The sequence below is a fragment of the Vidua chalybeata genome, chromosome Z (genome assembly GCF_026979565.1).
Source record: "Vidua chalybeata isolate OUT-0048 chromosome Z, bVidCha1 merged haplotype, whole genome shotgun sequence".
NCBI classification, from domain to species: domain Eukaryota; kingdom Metazoa; phylum Chordata; class Aves; order Passeriformes; family Viduidae; genus Vidua; species Vidua chalybeata.
The window spans coordinates 61,074,526-61,096,237 of NC_071570.1; the positions used below are offsets into that span (position 1 = coordinate 61,074,526).

Sequence of the window (21,712 nt, forward strand, 5' to 3'; positions counted from 1 at the left end):
CTACTGCTATAACAAATTTCTATGCTCAACACAGATGAAACGGGAGACTGGCATTTAGGAGGTTATAGCTGTCTGCTAAAATAGTACTACCCAGCAGAATAAATTTTTATGTAATTGTTTCTAAAAACATTCCTTGAAAGCAGTAATATGAACACTGAACTGTTACCTTTGCTTTGTATATAACTATTATTATAATCCCCTGTATCACGCGGAAAGGGATGCCAAAAAACACTTTTCAAAAATTGCTTGTTTACGTTATGAAATTATTTTAGCTCCCAAGCCTATGGGAACATTAAATACATGTTAGTACTTGAAATAAACTCACAAGTAATCCCAGTGTGAACCAAAATTATCATACTCTCCCTCTAAGGTTTGTTTGGTTGGTTTTTTTAGGTTATCTGCACCTTTGAGAAACAGGTGCTGGATAAAATAGAACAGTTTATTAGCCTAAACTTAAATATACCTTGTTTTTTTTTTTACTTTTTTCATTATCATTTCTTTGTAGGTTTCATTTTGGCTATCATCTCCTACCTTTTCTGCACCAGGTGTGCCATGTTTGCAGCTAAACTTCTCACTCATATGATGGCTGCTTGTTTGGGTACTCAGGTAAGAAAAAAGGATGAAGTCTCTAAATGCAGAGTAAGTAAATGTTTGTCTTCCTCTTCTTCACTTTCATGGCCATGTCTGAACAGGCCTTCTTCAGTGTAAACATTTTTGTAAAATGTAAAGTTTCAACATATGGCACTTAAAATTAATCCAATATTCATATCCTGTACTGGGAATTCAAGTGAAATTACACATGTCTGAGAATATCTAATGAAAACTGAGGGATGATATAGCAATGTGATAATATAGTTTCATGTGTGGAATGCTGTGCTCAGTTCTAACTTTTGAAGGATTTGAAAGTTATCTTCTATTTGGGCCCACAGGCTTTTCCATCTGTGACATGTTTTTTTGTTTAAATACACTACATATTAACTTTTATATGTAATTTTGATCTCTGAATATTAATTATTGAAAACAGTTCCATGTGGTGTGTAAATGTAATAATTTTAATTGCAGAGGTACAATTTGTATGGTTCTAAGTAATTTTGTCATTCATCCTCAATCCTTGAAATACATCACCCTCCTGATCTCTTTTCCTTTTGCCATGCAATGATTTTTAAAGTTTAAAACAAAAATTTTGAAAGAGGATTTTAGCAGGGTAACTGCTTAGCCAGTGAGCTAGTTCAGAGAGGAAGTAAAGACAATTTGGCAGCAGCTGTCAAATAAAGTAAAGTGGTTTTAAGTCAAGAGTGAAAAAAGAGTGTTTGACAAGGGAGAACTGAACTACTGTACTAGCTGTTCTGAAAGAACAGCTGAAAGAAAACCTTTATACAGTTACCTGTCTTGGCCTGTTGTGAACTAGCCTGATCAGTTATCCAAAATTTAACAGAAAACTATGTAGGTGATGTATGAACTGCTGTATCCACATACATGCATTTGGTTACTATACATATCATAAGAAATACACAGTGTAATGGAAAATTTAATGAGTTTGCTAACTAATGACTCTGTGTGAGAGAAGCTATTTAAGACAGTTTTAACTGAGAATTTACTACATGAAAATCAGTGCTTCATAGTTTAAATACAAGGAAAATTTTAGTATTTTCCATTTTTCTCTACTAAACTTTAGGCACTACTAGACACTGAATTTGTTACTATTAGCTCTCAGGCCACTCTAGAGAATGAAGGAAGCTAGTGTTTCTCTGTGTTTATATTTTTATGAGAAAAAAAAAACCCAAAACTGAAACAACAACCCCCCCCCCCAAAAAAAAAAACCAACCAACCAACCAACCAAACAAACAAAAAAAAACCAAAAAAAAACAAAAAAAAAACCCCAAAAAAATCAACCAACCAAACAAAAACCAAAACGCAACTGGGAAGCTTTTTGTGGTAGCTCCACTGTTTTATACATACATAAATATTTAGTTTTTGTCTAATATCTGCACTGGGTGTTTATTAGGTTTGTGGTTTTGGGGCTCTTTTTAAATTGCTAACAGTGCACTAGTTACTAGTGTCTGTAGATGGCAGTCAAATCTTTTCAGCACATTGCTCAGGAACTTGCTGTTCCAAGGCTGTGCCTGCTTTGTAGTTGCTGACAAAAGTTCATTTCTTCGTCAGTGATGGGTGGATTTGTAACAGGAATGGTGATTTGTAACAATCAACCTTCATTTCATTCTTGGTATGTTCAGGGCTGCCAGCATTAATGAGGCACTTGCAAAGCATTCAAGAGTAGATGTTTCACCATGTGTTTGGTGGAGCTTATTGGAAAAAACATAAAAGCCTAGATATTTATAAAACATTTTTTATTCCTTTCAAGCATAAGTTCATGTAACAATACCCTAAATGCATGAAGGAAAAAATTCCTGGGCTGAGATTTTCAGTTTTGGAGTAAATTTATGTGAATTTTTGAGTATTCAAAAAAATTGAAGTAGTATGACAACATACTTCACAATACTGTCATATTAGTCAATACAATTTTTCTTTTCAGAGCTATAACCCTAGATTTCAATCTTAATAGGAACCTTTGTTATGGCTACTGTGCTTTGCCTGAGAATTCCCTGGCAGAATGCATGAATAAGCACTTTGTACATGGCTTGTTTGTGTATACTCAGCTTGATGCATCTTGCACACATTAAATTTCAGCGGCCATTTCCACAGTACATGCTGAGTATTACAAATGACATGAATATATTCTAAATTCTCTGTTTAGACTTTTTGTGAGCTGCTTTGCCTATATGCAGTAGCCACTTCTCTGGAATGTTTGAATATTCATAGTCTGCTTACATCAATTACTGTGTACAAATGGCCTTCTATTCTTATGGCCAGCAAAACAAAATTAAAGTCCAGTCAAATAGAAATGTGTCATCCTATTTTCTCAAACCAAAAATTAATATTTTCTAATTTATCCTGTCCTCAAACTCCTTATACACTACTATGATGCACTTAGCATCATCACCCATCACTGCAATAATTACCAAACTACAAGGCCAAGTTGATCCTAGTACTGACTTTGATGGAAATGCATGATGAAGAATTATATTACTCTGTTTAAATATTTGAAAATTGTATTATTCAACCTGAGCAGAAATACAAACACACATGTCAGTTATGTTATTCAAGAAGCAATAGTGCATACCATCTTCTTGTTAAAAAAAAATCTTTAAACATTTATTTAAAAATTATAAACTGCATTCTTGGTAGAATTGTTGCTTTATTATTTGGACTCTTTCAGATTTGAACAATTCTGCCAGAAGATGAATTTTAAAAATGTGATAAAATCTCCAAGGGATGATGAAGGAGCATGATATGAATAAATGAATGAATGAATGAATGAATGAATGAATGAATGAATGAATGAATGATCATAGAGCCTGTAGCTTCTGCCGTGCTATAAAAGTGAAATCTTTACAGAAAAGGTGAAATGGTGCTTTTGCTGTATTGTTTTAATCTTAACTCCTCTCTTCCAAAATAAGGAAATTCTTAGTTTCCCCTACACATAATCAAAGCCCAAATGAAATTGTCATATATACCTGGATAGGGGGAGCTTGCAAAGCATGTTCCAAAATGCGGTGACTAGAGTGATTCTCTATACAATTCACCACAGAGACAACTTGTGACAGTGAGTGACTGAGTGCCTGTCCTTCTTCTGGCAGTAGAGAAAAGTTTTGATTTTAATTCAGTCTTCTCCTATGGTAAGCCTGAGCCTTTTAGTCAGTTCCTGGGAAATCCTAGTTAAAGGACTGTTTCTGAAGAAGTCAGGAGGTACAGAGTTTCACTAAACTCCAGGTCCATATGAAATATGAAACTTCTATGGCATAGGGAACAACAAATATTTTTATGCTTTACTTTAAAGTTAGAGCCCAGTTTCCTGATTTCCTAGAATTTTTCTTTGAGGAAAACTAGGCCTGAATTTTCCTTGCTCTTGAATTCCTTGCTGTAACCTGACAGCAGCAAATAATGCTGATGAGATACCAACAGTGCTTACTCGTAAGATTTGAGAGGACACAGAGGAAACAGAAAAGGACTGTATACAGTGATCCAGAACTGGTGCCCATTTTAGAAATTTGGCTCCATGCTAATGTGTTTTGTCCTGTTACTTTGTGATGTGAAATATTTCACTAAGAATTATGAGTGGTATGTAGTCTTCTTCCACTGTTGTTGTCAGTGTTCCTGTCTTTGCGATAATAAAATCTAAGATTTCTCATTTGTAGAAGGAAAGATGCTACATAAGTTACTAAGAATGGAAAGTGGGAAAGATTTTCACTTCTATTGGAGTATTGGAAAGCGCAGCTAGCTGAAACACTTGTTGGGTATGTCAGAAGAGGAAGGTGTGTCAGTTAAAATGTTCATGTGGGTAAGCTGCTTTCACCAGTTCTCTGTATAACATTTGTATCACAGTTAATACATTTTATTTACTTTATAACAGTCATGCTGTACCAGGGGATACAATGTATGTTCCCCAGTCCTACTGAAAGCATGGTCAGCTATAATACAGCAGACAGGGACTCCTGGAGTCTCGCCTATTTTTTTTGTTTCCGTTGCAAAAATTCGGACCTAACCCTTTTCTCCAGGCACTATTTTCTTAGGTTTCAGACTGACTTATTTAATTATTTACTAGCTGATTTCAGTAATTCCTACCAAGTCAGAGCACAGTTCATGCAGCTTCTTTCAGAAGCAGTTTCAATCTAATCATAAGTAGAAATATTTGGGAATAGGATTTAAATAAAAGACAATTTCAGAGTGGACTAAAATAAATTGAATGCTTTTATAGCAAAGCAATACATTTTATGATCAATGGGGATCTGTGGGCCCATCTCTATTACTCTAAGTTTCTATTTTTGAGTCTGAAATATCCAATGAGAATCAGTCAAAGTTGGAGCTAATCAGAGATTTTTAGTAGAACAAATTGTAATCTATATCAAGATTTCAATGACTTTATAAGTTGTATACATTGATCATGTATATATGCACACATTTTAAAGATGATAGATGAATGGATGGATGGAAGGATGGATGGATGGATGGATGGATGGATGGATGGATGGATGGATGGATGGATGGATGGATGGATAAATAGATGGATGGATAGATGGATGGATAGATAGATAGATAGATAGATAGATAGATAGATAGATAGATAGACAGACAGACAGACAGATATCAGGTGCCCTTAGGTGTTAGATAAGGTGTATGAGGTCCTTCAGAATCTGAAAGTCAAGAAATCCTTACCTGGAGAAGTGGGCTACCCAATCATTAGAATATATATTATGCACAATTAAGCAGTGAGGAAGGACTGCTACCATAAAACAACAGCAGATCATTACTTGATCACCCGGATTTCTGGTTAGGAGCAGACTACTCATTGAACTCCTTATTGCAGAATATTTCCTTTTCTCCAGCAGAGGGAGTCAATTTGCGTGTGAGTTCCATCAAGTTGCCACGGCTCCAAGAGATTTGATATGATGATGCCATCTGCAGATACTTAGAGCTAAAGCTCAAACAAAAGTAAAAGGATCTGGAAATGCTCTAAGAGTTTATCTATGATCTGTGTCTAGGGAGTGAGGAGATGTAGAAGCAGCTGAAAAACCTATATTCCATGAAGAAAGGGTAGTAGTTGTGGCCAAGTAAATGAGTGTAAGAAATAAATAGGAAATATTCAATTTAAATTTCATGTTGTTTGTTTTCATCTGCCAACACAGGATTTTGATCTTTTGCTGATAATCTAGCACTATGGAAGTACCCATATATTTTTACTTTTGCTACTTGTAGGGATTTTACTTCTACTACCCTTGTTCATTTTTCTCATGTTGAGCCCCATGTAGTGTTATGCACAAGCTGTTAGGTTTTTTATAGATTATCTCCTAGAGTTTGCCAGAACTCAGATATATGAGCAATGCTATAACATATGTTAGAATGCTGCTACATTACCTCACATCTCCTGTCCTCACTACAAACAGTCAAATGTTCCATTTATCACTTTATAGTATAAGAATACGAGATTTGTATCAGCTAATGCCTTGCAGCTCTTTTTTATTATTCTCTACTTTCTCCCAACATTACAAACAGTTGGGGACCACACACACAGCATAACAAATAGAAACATTCCCAGTTTGCCTATTCACTGCTGCTCTTAGTGTCTTACTGTGAAGCAGGTTATGCTGCTGCCTCTCTCTTTTTCATGCTTCATTGTAATTTTTCAACTCTTTCTCACATTTTATGCCTCCTTTCTTTATCAGCCTTTGTTCTGTCCTCTCATGTGTGCCATTCTGCTTTAATAAAAAAAGTAGTTATCTATTAGTTCTCCTAATTAGCAAATCTCCTGTTGCTCTTTTCCCTGCTAAAGGCTTTCCTCAAACCTGCCTTGATGGAGAGAAGGACAGCAGCAGTTGCTGTTACCCATAAATTCAGTCCATAGCAACAGCTGTGCTGTGTTAATATGAAGTTTCCAAAACATTCTCAATTTAGCTTATCTTTCAGAGCAAAAAATCTGTAGGATTTTACGAGCAATAGCACTTCAGTAGTTTTCCTTTACAGTTAATTAAAATTATACTAACCATTGAAACTTTAAGTTCTGTTCTTCCTCCATTACTGCCAATGAAGTTTTAAAGGAGTCTTTTTTCCCATTTTTAACAATTTTCTCATGACCTACTTCATAACTTTAAGGCAGCTAATGTTCCATACACAGTAGATTAACAAGTCCTTTTCAAGACTTAAGTGGATTATTTGTAGACATGAAACCAGAGCCTCACCTTGCCAGATTCGTATGGCAAGTTTAGTTTTAAGTGTACTGTGGTTCTGATTGCTTTTGAAAATAACTGAATACTACTTTCATAAATACCAGGTTACTAATGATTGTGGTTAACTATGATTAAATGCTTTTTAATAATGCTTTATTTAATAATGCTTAATGCTTAAATAATTTTTGACAGCTTAATCAGTAGGCTGTGGTTGAATTTTATATGCTGGTAGATCTGATTTTTTTCCCATGGTCATTTTTCCCTGTTTGTATAGAAAGTGCCTTTTGAAAATGACATGGAGATTTATAAGAATTAAAGAAACAGTTTATAACATGACAGACTTTTTTTTTTAAGATATGTCAATCTTTTTAAATATAATTTGAAAGAAAGACACTAATACTAATGTAGATCTGACTAGATTCTGAAAAATTGTCATGAAAACCTTAAATGCTTGGAATGACAATGAATAATCAGTGAAATTATTAAAAAAGAGTTTGGGGTGTGTATTAGCCAGAGGCAGAAACCAGAAGCATATAACTTATATGTTCATATGCCAAAAAATCCCCAAAGTGTGTACAGCCATGAAAAAAGGTCTATAAAACCATGATGCTATATTTCCATGTTTCCATTTTAAAAAAATGAAGAAGCCAGGAAATTAAAAATTAACATCTATAGACAAAACATTTGCTGGGAATAGTAGAATTTTATGTGAGTCTCAGAGACCAGAGATGGGAGAAAGTGCACAGAAGATAATTAACTACATTATTTTACTTGATAGTTGAAATGAGATAGGAACCTTCCCTTAGTCAATAACTGTGAATCAGCTTGCAAGAAGTAGTTTGGAAAGAGAAGGAATTCAAAGTCTAAAGATTGTCTGTCTGTGAGTAAACAAACAGAATTAAATCAAATGAACACCTAGCATCTCATTCACCCAGGAATACAAAATGTCTGTTCCACTCAAAGGACAAATATTCTGATGAAAATTGCTAGCCCTTTCCCCCTGTCCCCCCAGCATTTATCCCTGGGCCTTGCAGTGTCCAGAGACTTGCATTTTATTGTGTTCTGCAGTAGTTTTGGACAGATATTGCTCTTGTCTGGGGTGTGGTAGAAAGCTTCATATTCAGGCAGTCGAAGCACAGGTCTTCCACTATTGTGTAGAAGCAAGTGGGAAACAAGGGACATACAAATGTTCTCACTGTGTTATACAAGGTTAAGTGGCACCTCTTTACACAGGCTTTTAGGCTTGTGCTGTATTGTATCCAAATTCAAATCAGGAAAATTCAGCCTTGAAAATAAGTTAGTAAGTAATTTGTGGTTTTGAGATCAAAATGAAAAGAAAAAAATTCTCAAACAATAACTGCAATAACTGGAGCTTTGCTTTGGGATAGGCAGCCTTTTATTTCTTTTTGATGTGTTCCCACAGTGAGAAAAAAGTTGGGAAGAGAGGAATCAAGTAGGCATACAATATGAATACATCCCATGAAGATGCATCAGTCATCTAAACCTAATATAGAGAAATTTTTTTTTGTCTTCGCACCACCCCTTTCATACGTTTGCATAACTCAGCACAACATAAATGAGAAATATATAATTGAAAAGTACAGCTACAGACCTGTGTTCTATGTAAAATCATAATTAAAATTGGCTTATAGTTACTGCTATTTGTTACTTCTGAAGTATTTTCACAATATTGCAAATTGTGCTTGAGTATAATCTGTGATCAAGATACAGCAGCGTACTTACAGACAATTGGAGACAGTTACATGAACAGCTTCAAAAGGTCTCCATGGGAGATAAAAGACAGCTCTATAACAAAATCTATCTTCATGTTTAATTGTGGTCTTCAGTTGTCAGGGATCCTTGCAGCCACTCACCTTTAAGCAGAATTTCCATCTTAAGAAACTTCTTTTGTGAAAAAGTTAGTTACTAGACTAAAAGGAAGTTACTAGATTGGGTAATGGAGTTAATACATTTCTTTAGCTGTCTAGGTTTTTGTCATTAAATTATAATTTAATTTCTTGAGAAATAACAATGTAGAAATATGTAGAATTTAGAATTTCTTTCAAAAGTATTGGTTTGAATTTCTTTCAAAAAATGCATATATTTGAAAACAAAATTCTTTTCCTTTAATAACAAAGCAAAAGAAAAATTTGTTTTGGTTGGTTTTATGTTGGTGTATTTATCTAAATGGCATCATGGTATCTAAATTATGACTTTTAAAGAGTTAGAAAATCAATGCTAAATTTTATTCATTGATAGCAAACTATATGAAACTACATACAATAAACTATATGAGAAAGTTATTACATGTGCTAAAAGCTTATTAGAGATTTTGTTTTTGCGTAGATTTTGTCTTTGCATTTATAATTGCTGTGAAATTCCATATCATACTGTCCTGCTTGACTCAGCTGGCCATATTGCAGTAATTTCCAAGACAATAAAAGCACAATAGTAATTTCATATGACCACCTGATCTAATCAGAGGTAGACAAATATGGTTTTTTTCTTACAGAATAGAAGTTAAGTGGTTAGGCTGCAGTTTCTGTAAAAGCTGGTCTCACTCATTATTTCTGGCTTATTTATGTTTAGAAAGTAATAACAACTAAGAATAAAACACTATTCAGTACCTTGTGTTGTCGGAAATGATGACAGTGCTAAATAGATTTTCTTTTTGTAAAAAGGTCCAATTACTCCATTATTAATGACATTATTTAAGTACTCATTAAATGTGACATTATTTAATGGGTTCATGTTAGTTTAAAACCTTCATTAAAGGATTACTCTGGGGAGCTTTGTAATCATGTATTTTTCCATCCCTCCAGTGTTATATTTCCTACTGTCACTATAAATTTGGGAACTTTTTCATTTGAACAGTGAATGTGGAATCTCAGGTCATTGATGAAGGTGAAAATGATGTAGATTTCGGATGATAGAAGAAACTGGAAACAATTAATCTTCATCAGTTTTCATTGTCACCTTTGAAATTACTGTGTGATGTCACAGTGATGGTTATTTGTTTTGTGGGTCTTAATATCAGATGGCAGTTTGCTGTCTTGATAAGGGTGTCCCATTAAATAGTACTAAGTTTCACAAGTGATCAGTGGCAGAATACTATCCCAATATGAGAAACAGAGTAACGAGGAAATTCTGCACTAATTGTGAATGCATCTTCTACACTTTGTAGAGAGGCAAGCATCAACATACAGTTGGCATTGCTGTTATTTTGGAGAACTTTAATATCCTAGAATTACTTTAATTACTTTACTTAGTTACTTTAATATCCTAGAATTGTAGGGGGAAAAATAATTCATATCTAAAGCTGTTTCTGCTGTAATTTTTTGTAGCAAGCATTCTAATTATATCTAAAGTTAAATTGGTAATGAAGATATTACCAAAATATTTCTTCCAAAGCTTAGAAAAATTGTCCTCTGATACTTCTTAACTTTTTTGAATTAAGAAGTATTTTTCATCTGACTAAAAGTTTTATGTTTCAGGAGAGTTTACAACTACAGTCAGTAGTCATTTTCTGTTACTTTTCCACTTACTGTAAGTTACTTTTCAAGTATTCTCATTTATTTAATCAGGCCTGCTTAGGAATAAGTATCTCAAAATGTGAAAATCTAGTTGTAGAACTTCTTTCAGAACTGAAATAGTGATTTTAGTACACTGATATTGGATGGATCTTGTATTATGGATGCTTTGGGGATCTTCTGTGCATTGTCATTTCTCAGGGATCACCATGTCAGTGAAAAAGTATAAAGTATGTAAAACTTTCCATATTTTAAAAGTGTGTCTAAACTGTAGTGGACTAAAAACTGACCTCTCTTTGTGTGCACACATAGATATACATATATAAATTCATGTGGAGATGTACATAGATATTTTATACATAATCATAGGAAATATTAAAGAGAAAAGAGACAGCAAAAGATAGAGCCTAGCTAGATACAATGTGTGCATATTTAAATAGATATTTTATTTTATCTTTTTTATAACATTATTTCCAAATGTGAGAATTTATTGATGGTGCCTCTCTTCTACCCTTCTGTTCTTAACTCCAATTTCTTCCTGAAATTTTGCCTTTGAAGGAGAATGCTTATTATTTTTGTAAAGTCAGTTGCTTTCCAACCATTTCAGTTGTGTTCCAAGATGGATTAATACTGAAGAAATGTCATCTTGTACTTCTCTTACATGTGATTACACAAGCCATTGTTAATCTAGTGATTTAGCTTCTTGTAAGCCTTCTGGATTCATGAGGCATTTCTTCTCAATTCTCCTACTGTGATTCAGAGGTCAGAATACCCCTATAATTAACATTTGCCGGGCAAAATTTGTTTCATAAGCAGAGAGACCATTATGTTTTCTCCACAGTAGCTAGTGGAATTTTCATTGTTTTGCTTTCTTCAGTCTTTATCAGCTCCTGCTTAACAATGACTTATATCACCCTTGTACTCATTATAGCAATCTCTCCATCTTCTCCTGTTTCCCACCCTTGTTGCACTGAAATACTGTACTTTTGATTTCTTCTTTCCTTCATTCTTCAGCAGTCTCTCCATCTAAACCCACTCCAATCCTTCATTGATCATTACCATCCATGACTTCTTCCTCCCTTAGCACTGAATGACTGCTGGATGCTGTGATTTGACTCTGCTGCTTTCTCAAAAAAGTATTTCTCCTTCTGATACCTTCCTGCAACTCTGCAACTCCTGTTATTCCTCGCACTAATCTCAACATGAACTTCTTGCACTTAGCTAAGCCAATTAACTCTGCCAACTCCTTTTTATTTAAATGGTAGCCCTTTTAAACTCTTTAAGTTGTGTTCACTAGTTGTTACTGGACACTGTAATCTCATTCTTTCATTCTGTGGGACTCCTTTTAATGTGCTCAGTTACAAATGCCTTCACTGTGGTGATGACCATGAAAAACTTGTCTTCTCCATTCCCATGCAACATTGCAGCAGGATGCCATTCAGGTCCAAACTCAGCTTTTGTCTTGTGGCAAACAAGTCCTCTTTGAATTGTCTCATTGGTCTGCATTAATTGTGCATATGAACACAGTTAAAGCATGATTTGAATACCTAATAAACTCTGATGAGTGAACATTAGAATGGCATGTGATTTAAATTGATGTACTGCAGGCTGTACCAGTAGGGTAGGAGTTTGTTGTTTGAGACCTGAAGATCTCAGGCTTAGAAATTTGAAAATAGTAAACAGGAGGAGCTTGAAGAGAGATGATCAGTCAGTCATCTTTTCCCTAAATCTTCTACATTCAAGTGTTTATTTTTTCGGAACTTTTTTCCTCTTAACTAACACATTTGTTGTAGGGGAACATGAGGGAATGAGTGAGTAAGTTACAACAGAAGAAATAGAACTTTCAGTTCTTTTTTACAAGCTGTGAAGTTAAACACAAAATGAACTGTAAAATCGCTGGGATATTTTGATACGTAATACTTAAAATTAAGTATAAAATAATAAATACTCTGTTTTCTCTTAATTTATTAAACTGCTTGCTTTTTATTATGAACCATGTAGAAGTCGTAAAAATTTGAACATGCTGATTTTGCTCATTCAGCTCTTTGTTTAGCCATATATAATGTTGGTGACTTAAATAATATCATTGTCTGTTGTTCAGCATGTGTTTTAACATAATTTTTTAATCTCAGCTGCATAAGCACATAAGCCTTGCTCCAAAAATAGGGACAAATAAGTAATCTAAGCCTAGAATTCTAGATAAGATATATCTTGCTGTAAAGCAGTTCCTCACATCTGATTTCTGAGCTGTATTCGCTTTTGACCTTTATTATGAAGTCTAATTTTGTTATAATGCTTTACCTTATAACACAGTACAAGGCAGAGCGCCCAGAGATCCCACTAATTAGTCCTGGTTTAGGCTTGCAAACTAGACAGCTGTGCTAGTGTAGCATTCATCTCAAACCAGTTAGTTCTGCCCAGAGGCAAAACTTATTTGTGTCCATCTAGACAAGATGTAACTTTCCTTCCAAGCACCAGTCAGTATTTGTGTACGACTGTACTGCACTCCCGGGGCATAATGACCTTGACTGTCAGGGACCCATTTGCTATACAACTTAGCAAGTGTGCATGTGTCATTAATACACTTTGACTCAAGTTTTGACATTCAAATTAGCAGTGTGATGCATTATGTACACTTCTCCTCAGTCTCATACACTGTTTTACCTGTCCTACACTAGTCTCCACCTTTGATTCTCATTGTCTACAGAGCTGTATATAATTAATTTTTCCATTGCTAACAAAAAATTAGCAAGTTATATTATTGCTTAGTAAATCAGATTGGACAATTTGATACTTAGGAAGGATCTAATGCCCTCTCCTAGATATATGACATCTTTCTGTGAGAGATTTGACAATATTTACAAATAACAGTAGCTTGGAAAGAAATAAAACAACATATACTAATGAAATTGCCAATGTCAGGAATTCATAATTTCTAAACAATTGAACCTCATTTATCACAAATTGGGCTACTTCCCAGTTTAATTTACAGCGAGAAAGAAAAAAAAATCTCTTTCTCTATATTTGATGTTGTTGTCTCAAAATGTTTTAACAGTGACAATATAAAACGCTATGTATTTTTGTATGTATGTTTGTATAGCTGAAATACAAGTCATACTTCCAATGTGCTTTTCTCTTTGTGTTGGTTTTCTTTTCAGTATACTGTACTGGGTGTGGTCAAGATGAAGTTTAATGCTGTTGATAAAAGACTCTACAGTGCAATGTTGATAACAGACCAGTGTTCTGGCTGTTTCTGAAAAGGTCACATGTGGTGTCAAGTCTTCCTATTTTTCCCACTGCCTCAATACCAAGTAGGCGGGAAAGGATCTAGGGAGGGACAGTAAAGAAACAGCGGACCCACATGACCAAAGGGGTAGTCAATACCATGTAATATCATATTTAGAAATAAAAATTGAGAGACAGGAGTTAGCCTTGCTTGGATGTTAGCTGGTCATCTGTCTAGTTGTGGGAGCTGGTGAATGATTGCTTTTTTATCACTTGTTTGATTCCCTTTCCTTTGCTTACGAAATTGTCTTTATCATTATTAATTTTTCATTCATATTAATATTATTCATATTGCTTTAATATGACCTAGTTAAAAGCTAAGGAGGAAAGTATTTTAAAAATTTACACTAATTGTATAATTTTTATTGGTTTTAATTTTTCTGCTATCTTGCAGTGGATATTTTCATTACAGAAAAACTATTCTTTAGGAAGAAGAGTAGCATCATGGAAGGTTTTCTTTCTAAACACAGGGCTATGACATCACTGAAATACTGCAGGAACAAGCATTTGTCCTATGGAAATATTCCTGAAAAAACAATAATTGTCTTCCTTGTGTCAAGTATATCATACTTCCTTTCGAGAAGTAAACATTTTTCCTAGTGAAATTATAATGAAAACTGTGACTGGCTTTTATATATGTGATAAACACTCTGATTAATGCTTTAATTTTCTAGAAAAAAGGCCTAAATCTACTCTATCAATTTATAATTATCATGTTTATTATTAATTTTTATGTATCAGTGAATGAATCTACCTAAATATAGGTTTTTGAAATAAAAGATTTTCTCACCAATCTTTGACCAGCCAGACTTGGACATGTACTTTGCAATATTCAGAAATATATTTTTTTACTTTAGTGAAGAAATCTGTAGTTTACCAGTAAAGGCCACCCACTCCTTTTACTCTTTATATTTCTGGATTTTCAAATATTACTATAATGTGTTTGGCCTTGTCACAAATGCCTGTATTTCCCTCAGTCTTCCTCTCCCGAGGGGTTATAAAATATCTTCTCTGATTCACACTTACCTACAATGCAGGGGTTTCTTTTTGTTTTTCAAGGTTCATTTCTACCTGAAAAGTAGACTACATGTAATTCTCAAGGACCCTTTTTGACCTTTATTAGTATTTTTACCTTTACTTTCCCTTAAGTGGCTGTAAAGTTAACAAAATTACATTTTTATTTGATATAGCAATAGACAACAGAAATAAAGTGCTATTCTGTTTTGCAAAGTTGTCTATGAAAACATGTAATAGCAAAACCCCTAAATATATGCATCATATATAATATGCAGGTTTTTCTTATTAGTTCAGAAACCTGCAAATAATTACATAATTGCTTAATAAATATAGGCTTAAAATTAACATAATGTTGATTTAGGAGTTAGATTAAAAATAAGCATTACAGTATATTTGAGGGGGAAAAATCTTAACTATTTTTTTTATTAATGTCTGGGTATCATCTTCACTAAAAATTAGAGCACATAGACATTTTCTGAAAACTTACGATTTTATATTTAAAATGTAAAACTTTGATTTATTTCTGACCAAAGTTACAGTGAAAGACAAAAGTTGAGTCTAAACCTGGCTCTAATGAGCATTATTAAAAAAATTGAAAGCTAAATTTGGATAGACTTCTAGGAACCCTGTGCAGGAGACAGAGACTTATTGGTTGAGGTGCCCCTCTGAGATAAGGAATGGCTCAGCAGATGTATAAATCTGAGCTGTATCTCCTTCTGTTCTCATGATTTTACTCTCATTTCCTCTCTGAAAGCACTTCAGATCGTCTTTAGGTTGGAAATATTTTGAAATATTTTTTTTCATTTTATTTTTGCCTTTTCATCAAAAAAGATGGTTTTTTTTCATGAGTTCTACATAAATGTCTGTTTAATGACTGTTTCTGACCCACAAATGCAAGAGAAGCTTAGAAATTATCCAGTGCTTCTTTGACAGTGTATTATCAGCTCTTAATTTTGCCAGATAGATTGAAGTGAATTTTTCTGACTCATTCTTTGGATGTGTATTGTCACTATTATATGAGGAAATTGGGAGGGGTGTTTTTGGGAGGGTTTTTGTTTTTAATGAAGTGTCCACACTGGATAAGATAGCACACATCTTAGAGGGATATTAGAAGCAGGTAAACCAGGATAGCAAGCTTGTACTACACTGTGACATGCTGTGGTAGCATACCAACATGTATGAGAGATATAAGAGTCTTTGTTATCCATAAAAAATTGTGCTGGGGTTCTGGCTCAAAGAGGAACCTACAGACATAATTTTTAATGCATAATCTTTCTTTCTCATCTTGGATTCAAACTTTTTCAAATTTTTTCACTCAGCATATACTGCTGAGATACTGTGATCTGATATTGACTTTTTTCTTAAACTTCTAGCATATATGCCTCAGACATATGTGTCTTCATATATCTTCATCTGGTTATTTTCTTTTCTTTAAAAATGACAACAACAAGAGCAAGAACAAAAAAGTCTGCGTATAAATCGGCCTCCAAAAAATACCAAAAAAACCCCAAAAAAACCCCAAAGAAACAAACAAGAAATCAAACAAAAAAACCAAACCACCAAAAACCACGTCCAAGATATGCCAGGTTCTGTAAATGAGAAATTATAAGTTTTAGTGTATGTGTGCCAATGTCTGTAAACAAAAGCTGCCCCACCTTAAACCTCAAGCACTATTCACCTGCCAACATCACTAGGATTTAGCATACTGGGTCCTGTTTGTTCAAACTATTGCCACAGGAGCAAATATTTCAGCTGTGTTTGCCATAGACAAAACGTGCCAGTTTTCAGCTTATCTTCCTTTCCATTCCAGGTATTAAAATTATAGAAGGACTTTGTCAACAGTACTGCATTCCCTGGCTTTAACAAACAAACTGTTATTTTGAGGGAGGTGCAGCAGTAAAGATGCTAATGTCCCAGTGCTGCTATTGAAACTCCTGCTTGTTTGATTTTTCTTTCCTCTTCCCCACTTACCTATCAATAAGGAGGTTTATTTTTATAATGAGCATTTTTCCAATCGAGGATTTGTGAATGTTGACAGTCATAAATAGCCAATTCCCTAAGACTGAAACTTTTATTTGGAGATACAGTTCCACATAAATTAGTCACCCTAACGTGAGATGTTTTGGCATGTCCTATTATCAGTATGAATAAAGATGGATCATTTAATCTTGGCACCTGACTACCAGGCTACAGGCTAGTCTGTGTGGGAGGCTCTTTTCACATCACCTCTTGATGCTGTGCCAGTTTGAAACAATTATATCAGAATTCCTTAGGTCAAAGTGAGGGAGCAAGAGGGAGCATAACTGTGGTTAATGCATTGGGCACCTATTTAGAAGAGAGGAGATCCCAGTTCTGATTTTTGCTCAAAAGACTGCATGAAAACCCTGTATTAAAGAGTTATTGGAGTTCAGAGATGTGTGTCTGTACCTTACACCAACCCACAGGTTGAGGAGGGCATGAAAGACAAACCTTTCCTGTTCCTGTTTGGATTCTGCAACCACTGACCAGTTATATAAAAGAAGGTCATTGCTACCATCTGAAAATGTGTGGGGTTTTAAGATATAAGTCTTCTGCCAAATACAGAAGAAATTGCCTGCATACATTCCTGCATACATTATACAGAATCATGGAATCATAGAGCATTAAGGGTTGGAAGGGACCTTAAAGATCATTGAGTACCAAACCCCACTGCCATGGGTAGGGACACCTCCCACTAGATTAGTTTATGCAGGGCCTTATCCAAACTGGCCTTGAACAAATTAAGATTTGTGACATCTGCAACCTCTCTAGGCAATCTGTTCCAGTATTTCACAACCCTCACTGAAAAAATTCTTCCTAATATGTAACCTAAATTTCCCCTCTTTCAGTTTGCACCCATTATTCCTTGCCCTATCACTACAGTTCCTGATAAAGAATCGCTCTCCAGCTTTCCAGTAGGCCCCCTTCAGTCACTGGAAGGTTGCTAGGAGGTCTCTATACAGCCTTCTCTTTTCCAGGCTGAACAGCCCTAACTTTCTCAACCTGTCTTCTTAGGGGAGATGCTCCAGTCCTCTTATCAGCTTCTTGGCCTTCCTCTGGACTTGCTCCAACAGTTCCATGTCCTCCTTCTGTTGGGACACCAGAACTGTACACAGCACTCCAAGTGGGGTCCCACAAGAGCAGAGCAGAGGGGCAGAATCACCTCCTTCATCCTGCTGGCCATGCTCCTTTGGATGCAGCCCAGAACAGGTTTGGCTCACTGGGCTGCGAGCGCACGCTGCTGGCTCATGTGGAATTTTTCATCAACCATCACCACCAAGTCTTTCTCCGCAGGGCTGCTCTCACTCACTTCTCTGCCCAACCTGTAGGTGTGTTCGGGATTGCCATGACCCAAGTGTAGGACCTTGCACTTTGCTTTGTTGAACTCCATGAGGTTTGCTTGGACCCATGTCTCAAGCCTGTCAAAGTCCCTCTGGATGGCATCACTTCCTTCCTGTGCGTCAGCTGCAACACACGGCCTGGTGTTACCAGCAAACTTGCTGGGAGGGGGGCACTCAATATCACTGTCCCTGTCACCAACAAAGATGATGAACAGTATTAGCCCTGGTACCAACCCCAGTACTGACCTCTGAGGAACACTGCTCGTCACTGGTCTCTATGTGGACAATGAGTCTGTGAGGCAGTCCAGACAGTTCTTCATCCAGCCAGTGGTCCATCCACCAAATCCCTGTCTCCTCAATGTAGAAACAGGGATATAATGTGGAACAGTGTCAAATGCCTTGCATAAGTCCAGGTAGACAATGTCAGTTGCTCTGCCGCATCCACCGACACTGTAGCACATCACCAGAAGGTCACCAATATGGACCTTTGTAAAGACACAATGGCTGTTACCAGCCACTGCTTTGTTTTTCATATGCCTTAGCATGCTTTCCATGAGAATCAACTGGTCTGTACTTCCCCAGTTCTTGCACTTATCCCTTTTAAAAATGAGGGTTAGATTTCCCTTTTTCCAATCATTGGGAATTTCACTTGGTTGCCACAATTAAAAAAAATTGTGGCTAGCGGCTTAGCAACTTAGTCTACTACCTCCCTCAGGACACGCAGATGAATCTTATCAGGTCCTGTGGACCTGATAGTATATGATAAAATCATTACCTTCCTGCAACTCTAACTTCTGATAAGAGATGAGTTCTCATGGAGGTTTCTTCCTTCTTTGTTTCCTGTAGATAGAGAATATGCTATGCACAATCTGTGCTCAAAATGCTGGGGTCTCTGAAGTACATTCATGGGAGACTGTGGCACTGCTGGGACCAAGATCCACCCCAGCATGGCTTGGAATGCACCAAAGTGTGTTCTTGTCTCTTGATTGTCCAGTTTGGAAAATCATTTGTAGTGTGTCTGTTTGGAGCTATCTCCCCAACAGAGAAGTCAGACACCTATTTCAAAGTAGGGACCCAGAACAAGATCCAGGCAGCTACATCTTAGGGCTGGAATCCGGTTCTTAGGTTTCAATGTTGCATTGCCTAATTTAGACTACAGATGATAGTTATGGTGATATTGGCCATTTGCTGAACTCCTAGACCTCATATTAGTATCTTAACTATACTTTCCTCATAACACAAAGCATTAATTGTATTTAAAAGCCTGCCTTTTCTGAATCTGATGAACATTAAAGAGAGTAATGAAGTCTAGTTTTGTGAATGTTTGGCAGTAGTCTCCACGTCATGCAATAATAGCTTCAATAGTTTATAAAATATTAGTAATGTTACAGCACATTCTGTAGGTTTCTTTGACTATGTTGAGATACGTTGATAATTCTGAAAATTTTTGTTTTTCACACATACTTGCTTTTGCCTTTACTATTTAAATGGACCATCTCGGTTAATTTGCAGTTGGGCTTTTAGTTTCTTGTGCAAATAATTAAGCCTACCCTTTGGCAAAATTCAGATATGGTCAAGTCTTCTCAACTCGCTCTCCCAAACAATATCAATGCTGGTTAAAAAAATGTTGTTTCATACCCAGAAATACCTGTGTTCATGCATTTCAGTAGCTATTTTTTATATTATGAGATCATAACCAACTTCATCCTTTAAACACCAGTAATTAACTCTAGAAAATGTTAAATAATTTAAAGTAAAATTAACTTTCCTAGAATTCACTGTCAAGGTTTCACTCTCTTAGCTAAAAAGATCATGAATCATGTTTTTACCCCAGATAGTGACTTAAATCAGTAGCATTTTTTGATAAAACAAAAAAATCCTAGATATGCGGATCATTCAATTCTGTATTATGTGTGTAGCTGTTTAATCTTTTGAGGCCATCACATAGCTTTGCGATATATTAATATTAAATATCAAAAATATCATAAAATTATGCAATAAAATCAAGCAACTTAGGAAAGTGAAAACAGTTACTTTCTCTGCTAAAGATAAGCTTTATTTGAAAAAAAAGTAAAGTAACTGAAAAATTAATTTATAGAAGAAAATAAGCAAAAAAAAAAAAAAGCATACTGTTTCCTTCTGATTGAAATTATTAATTAATATAATTATTTAGGATGGAAAAGACATGTAAATCAAGTCCTACCATTAACCCAGCACTGTCAAGTCCACCACTAAACCACATCCTCCGGTGCTATATCTAAATGTCTTTTAAATACCCCCAGGGATGTTAACTCTGCTGCATCCCTGTGCAGCTGTTCCAGGGCTGACGACACTTTCAGCGTGACACTTCAGTGTGACAACACTTTTTTTGAAAAATTTTTTCCTAATATCCAATGTAAACCTCTTGTCACTTGTTACCTGGGAGAAGAGACCAACCTCTACCTGGTTACAAGCTCCTTTCAGGCATCTGTAGAGAGTGATAAGGTTCCATCTGATCATTCTTTTCTCCAGGCTGAGCCCCCGCAGCTTCCTCAGCCACTCCTCAGCAGACTTGCGTTCTGATACCTTCACCAGCTCTATTTCTCTTCTCTGGACTCACTCCAGCACCTCAATGTCTTTCTTGCAGTGAAGAACCCAGGATTCAAGGTGTGGCCTCACCAGTCCTGAGTACAAAGTCCTGTCCTACTTCTGCTGGCCACCATTGCCGATCCACATCAGGATGCCACTGGCCTTCTTGGTGCCTGTACACAACTCTCTCATGTTTAGATGCTTTCAGCCAGCACCTCCAAGTTCTTTTCTACTGGGCAGCTTTCCAGCCACTCTGTCCCCAGCCTGTAGCTCTACATGGGGTTGTTGTGGCCAAAGTGAAGGACCCGGTGCTTGGTTCCCAAGGGCTCAGTATTGGGACCAAGAGTCTTTAATGTCTTGATCAATAATCTGGATAAGGGGATCAAATGCACCTGGGGTGCATTTGAATCTCAGGCCATTAGTGTTGGCCAATCAACCCAGCCTGTCCAGGTCCCTCTGCAGAGCTTTCCTGCCTTCCAGCAGATCAACACTCCCATACAAGTTGGTGTAATTCACAAACTGTCTGAGGGTGCATTTGATCCCCTCATCCAGATTATTGATAAAGACATTATGTCGCCTTCTGATGAGAAGGCGGGCGACCTGGTTTCAAGACACAGCACGGTGACCCGGCCTCGCCCGGATCACTTGGGCCACAGACATGCACAGACACCAATGTGGTGGATGGTCAAATGGCGTTTATTATCTTATCTCATGGGGTTAAATAGTCAAGGGGGCTTCACTACGTCAGAAGGGGATGGTGGGTCTGGCTAGGGTTAGTAAGGAGTGGAAAACTACTGAGTTTAGGAGGGGCTGCATGATTTAGGGGTAATTAATTAACTATAGCAGGAAGAAGGGGGAAGGGTCTAGCTTTCCGTCACATCCCGAGATCTTCCGTTCGCCTGTCCCTATCTACCACAACATTAAACACCTTTGGTCCCAATACTAAGCCCTTGAGCCCTTGAGAATAGTGCTTGTGACCAGGTGGTGACTAGATGAAACTCTGTTTGCCACTACACTTTGGGCCTGGAAATCCAGGCAGTGTTTCAATCAGTGAACAGGACACTGTTCACCTTAGCTTCAGTTCTACAGCTGTTTCTCCCAGAACTTGTGTTTTCATCCAGATTTCCTGTGTTGCCTCCATAGAGGGCATATTTCCACACCATTTTCTTGT

At 36.2% G+C, this 21,712-nt stretch overlaps 1 protein-coding gene across 1 annotated transcript in view; it reads left to right on the forward strand.

The window, feature by feature from the left end:
* The window catches only part of ADGRV1 (adhesion G protein-coupled receptor V1), a 271,213-nt gene that overhangs the window by 130,054 nt on the left and 119,447 nt on the right, over window positions 1–21,712 (forward strand). Inside the window, exon 84 of the mRNA XM_053931503.1 lies at window positions 506–606. Within this exon, the coding sequence (XP_053787478.1) occupies window positions 506–606 (101 nt within the window). The remainder of the gene's footprint in view (window positions 1–505; window positions 607–21,712) is intronic.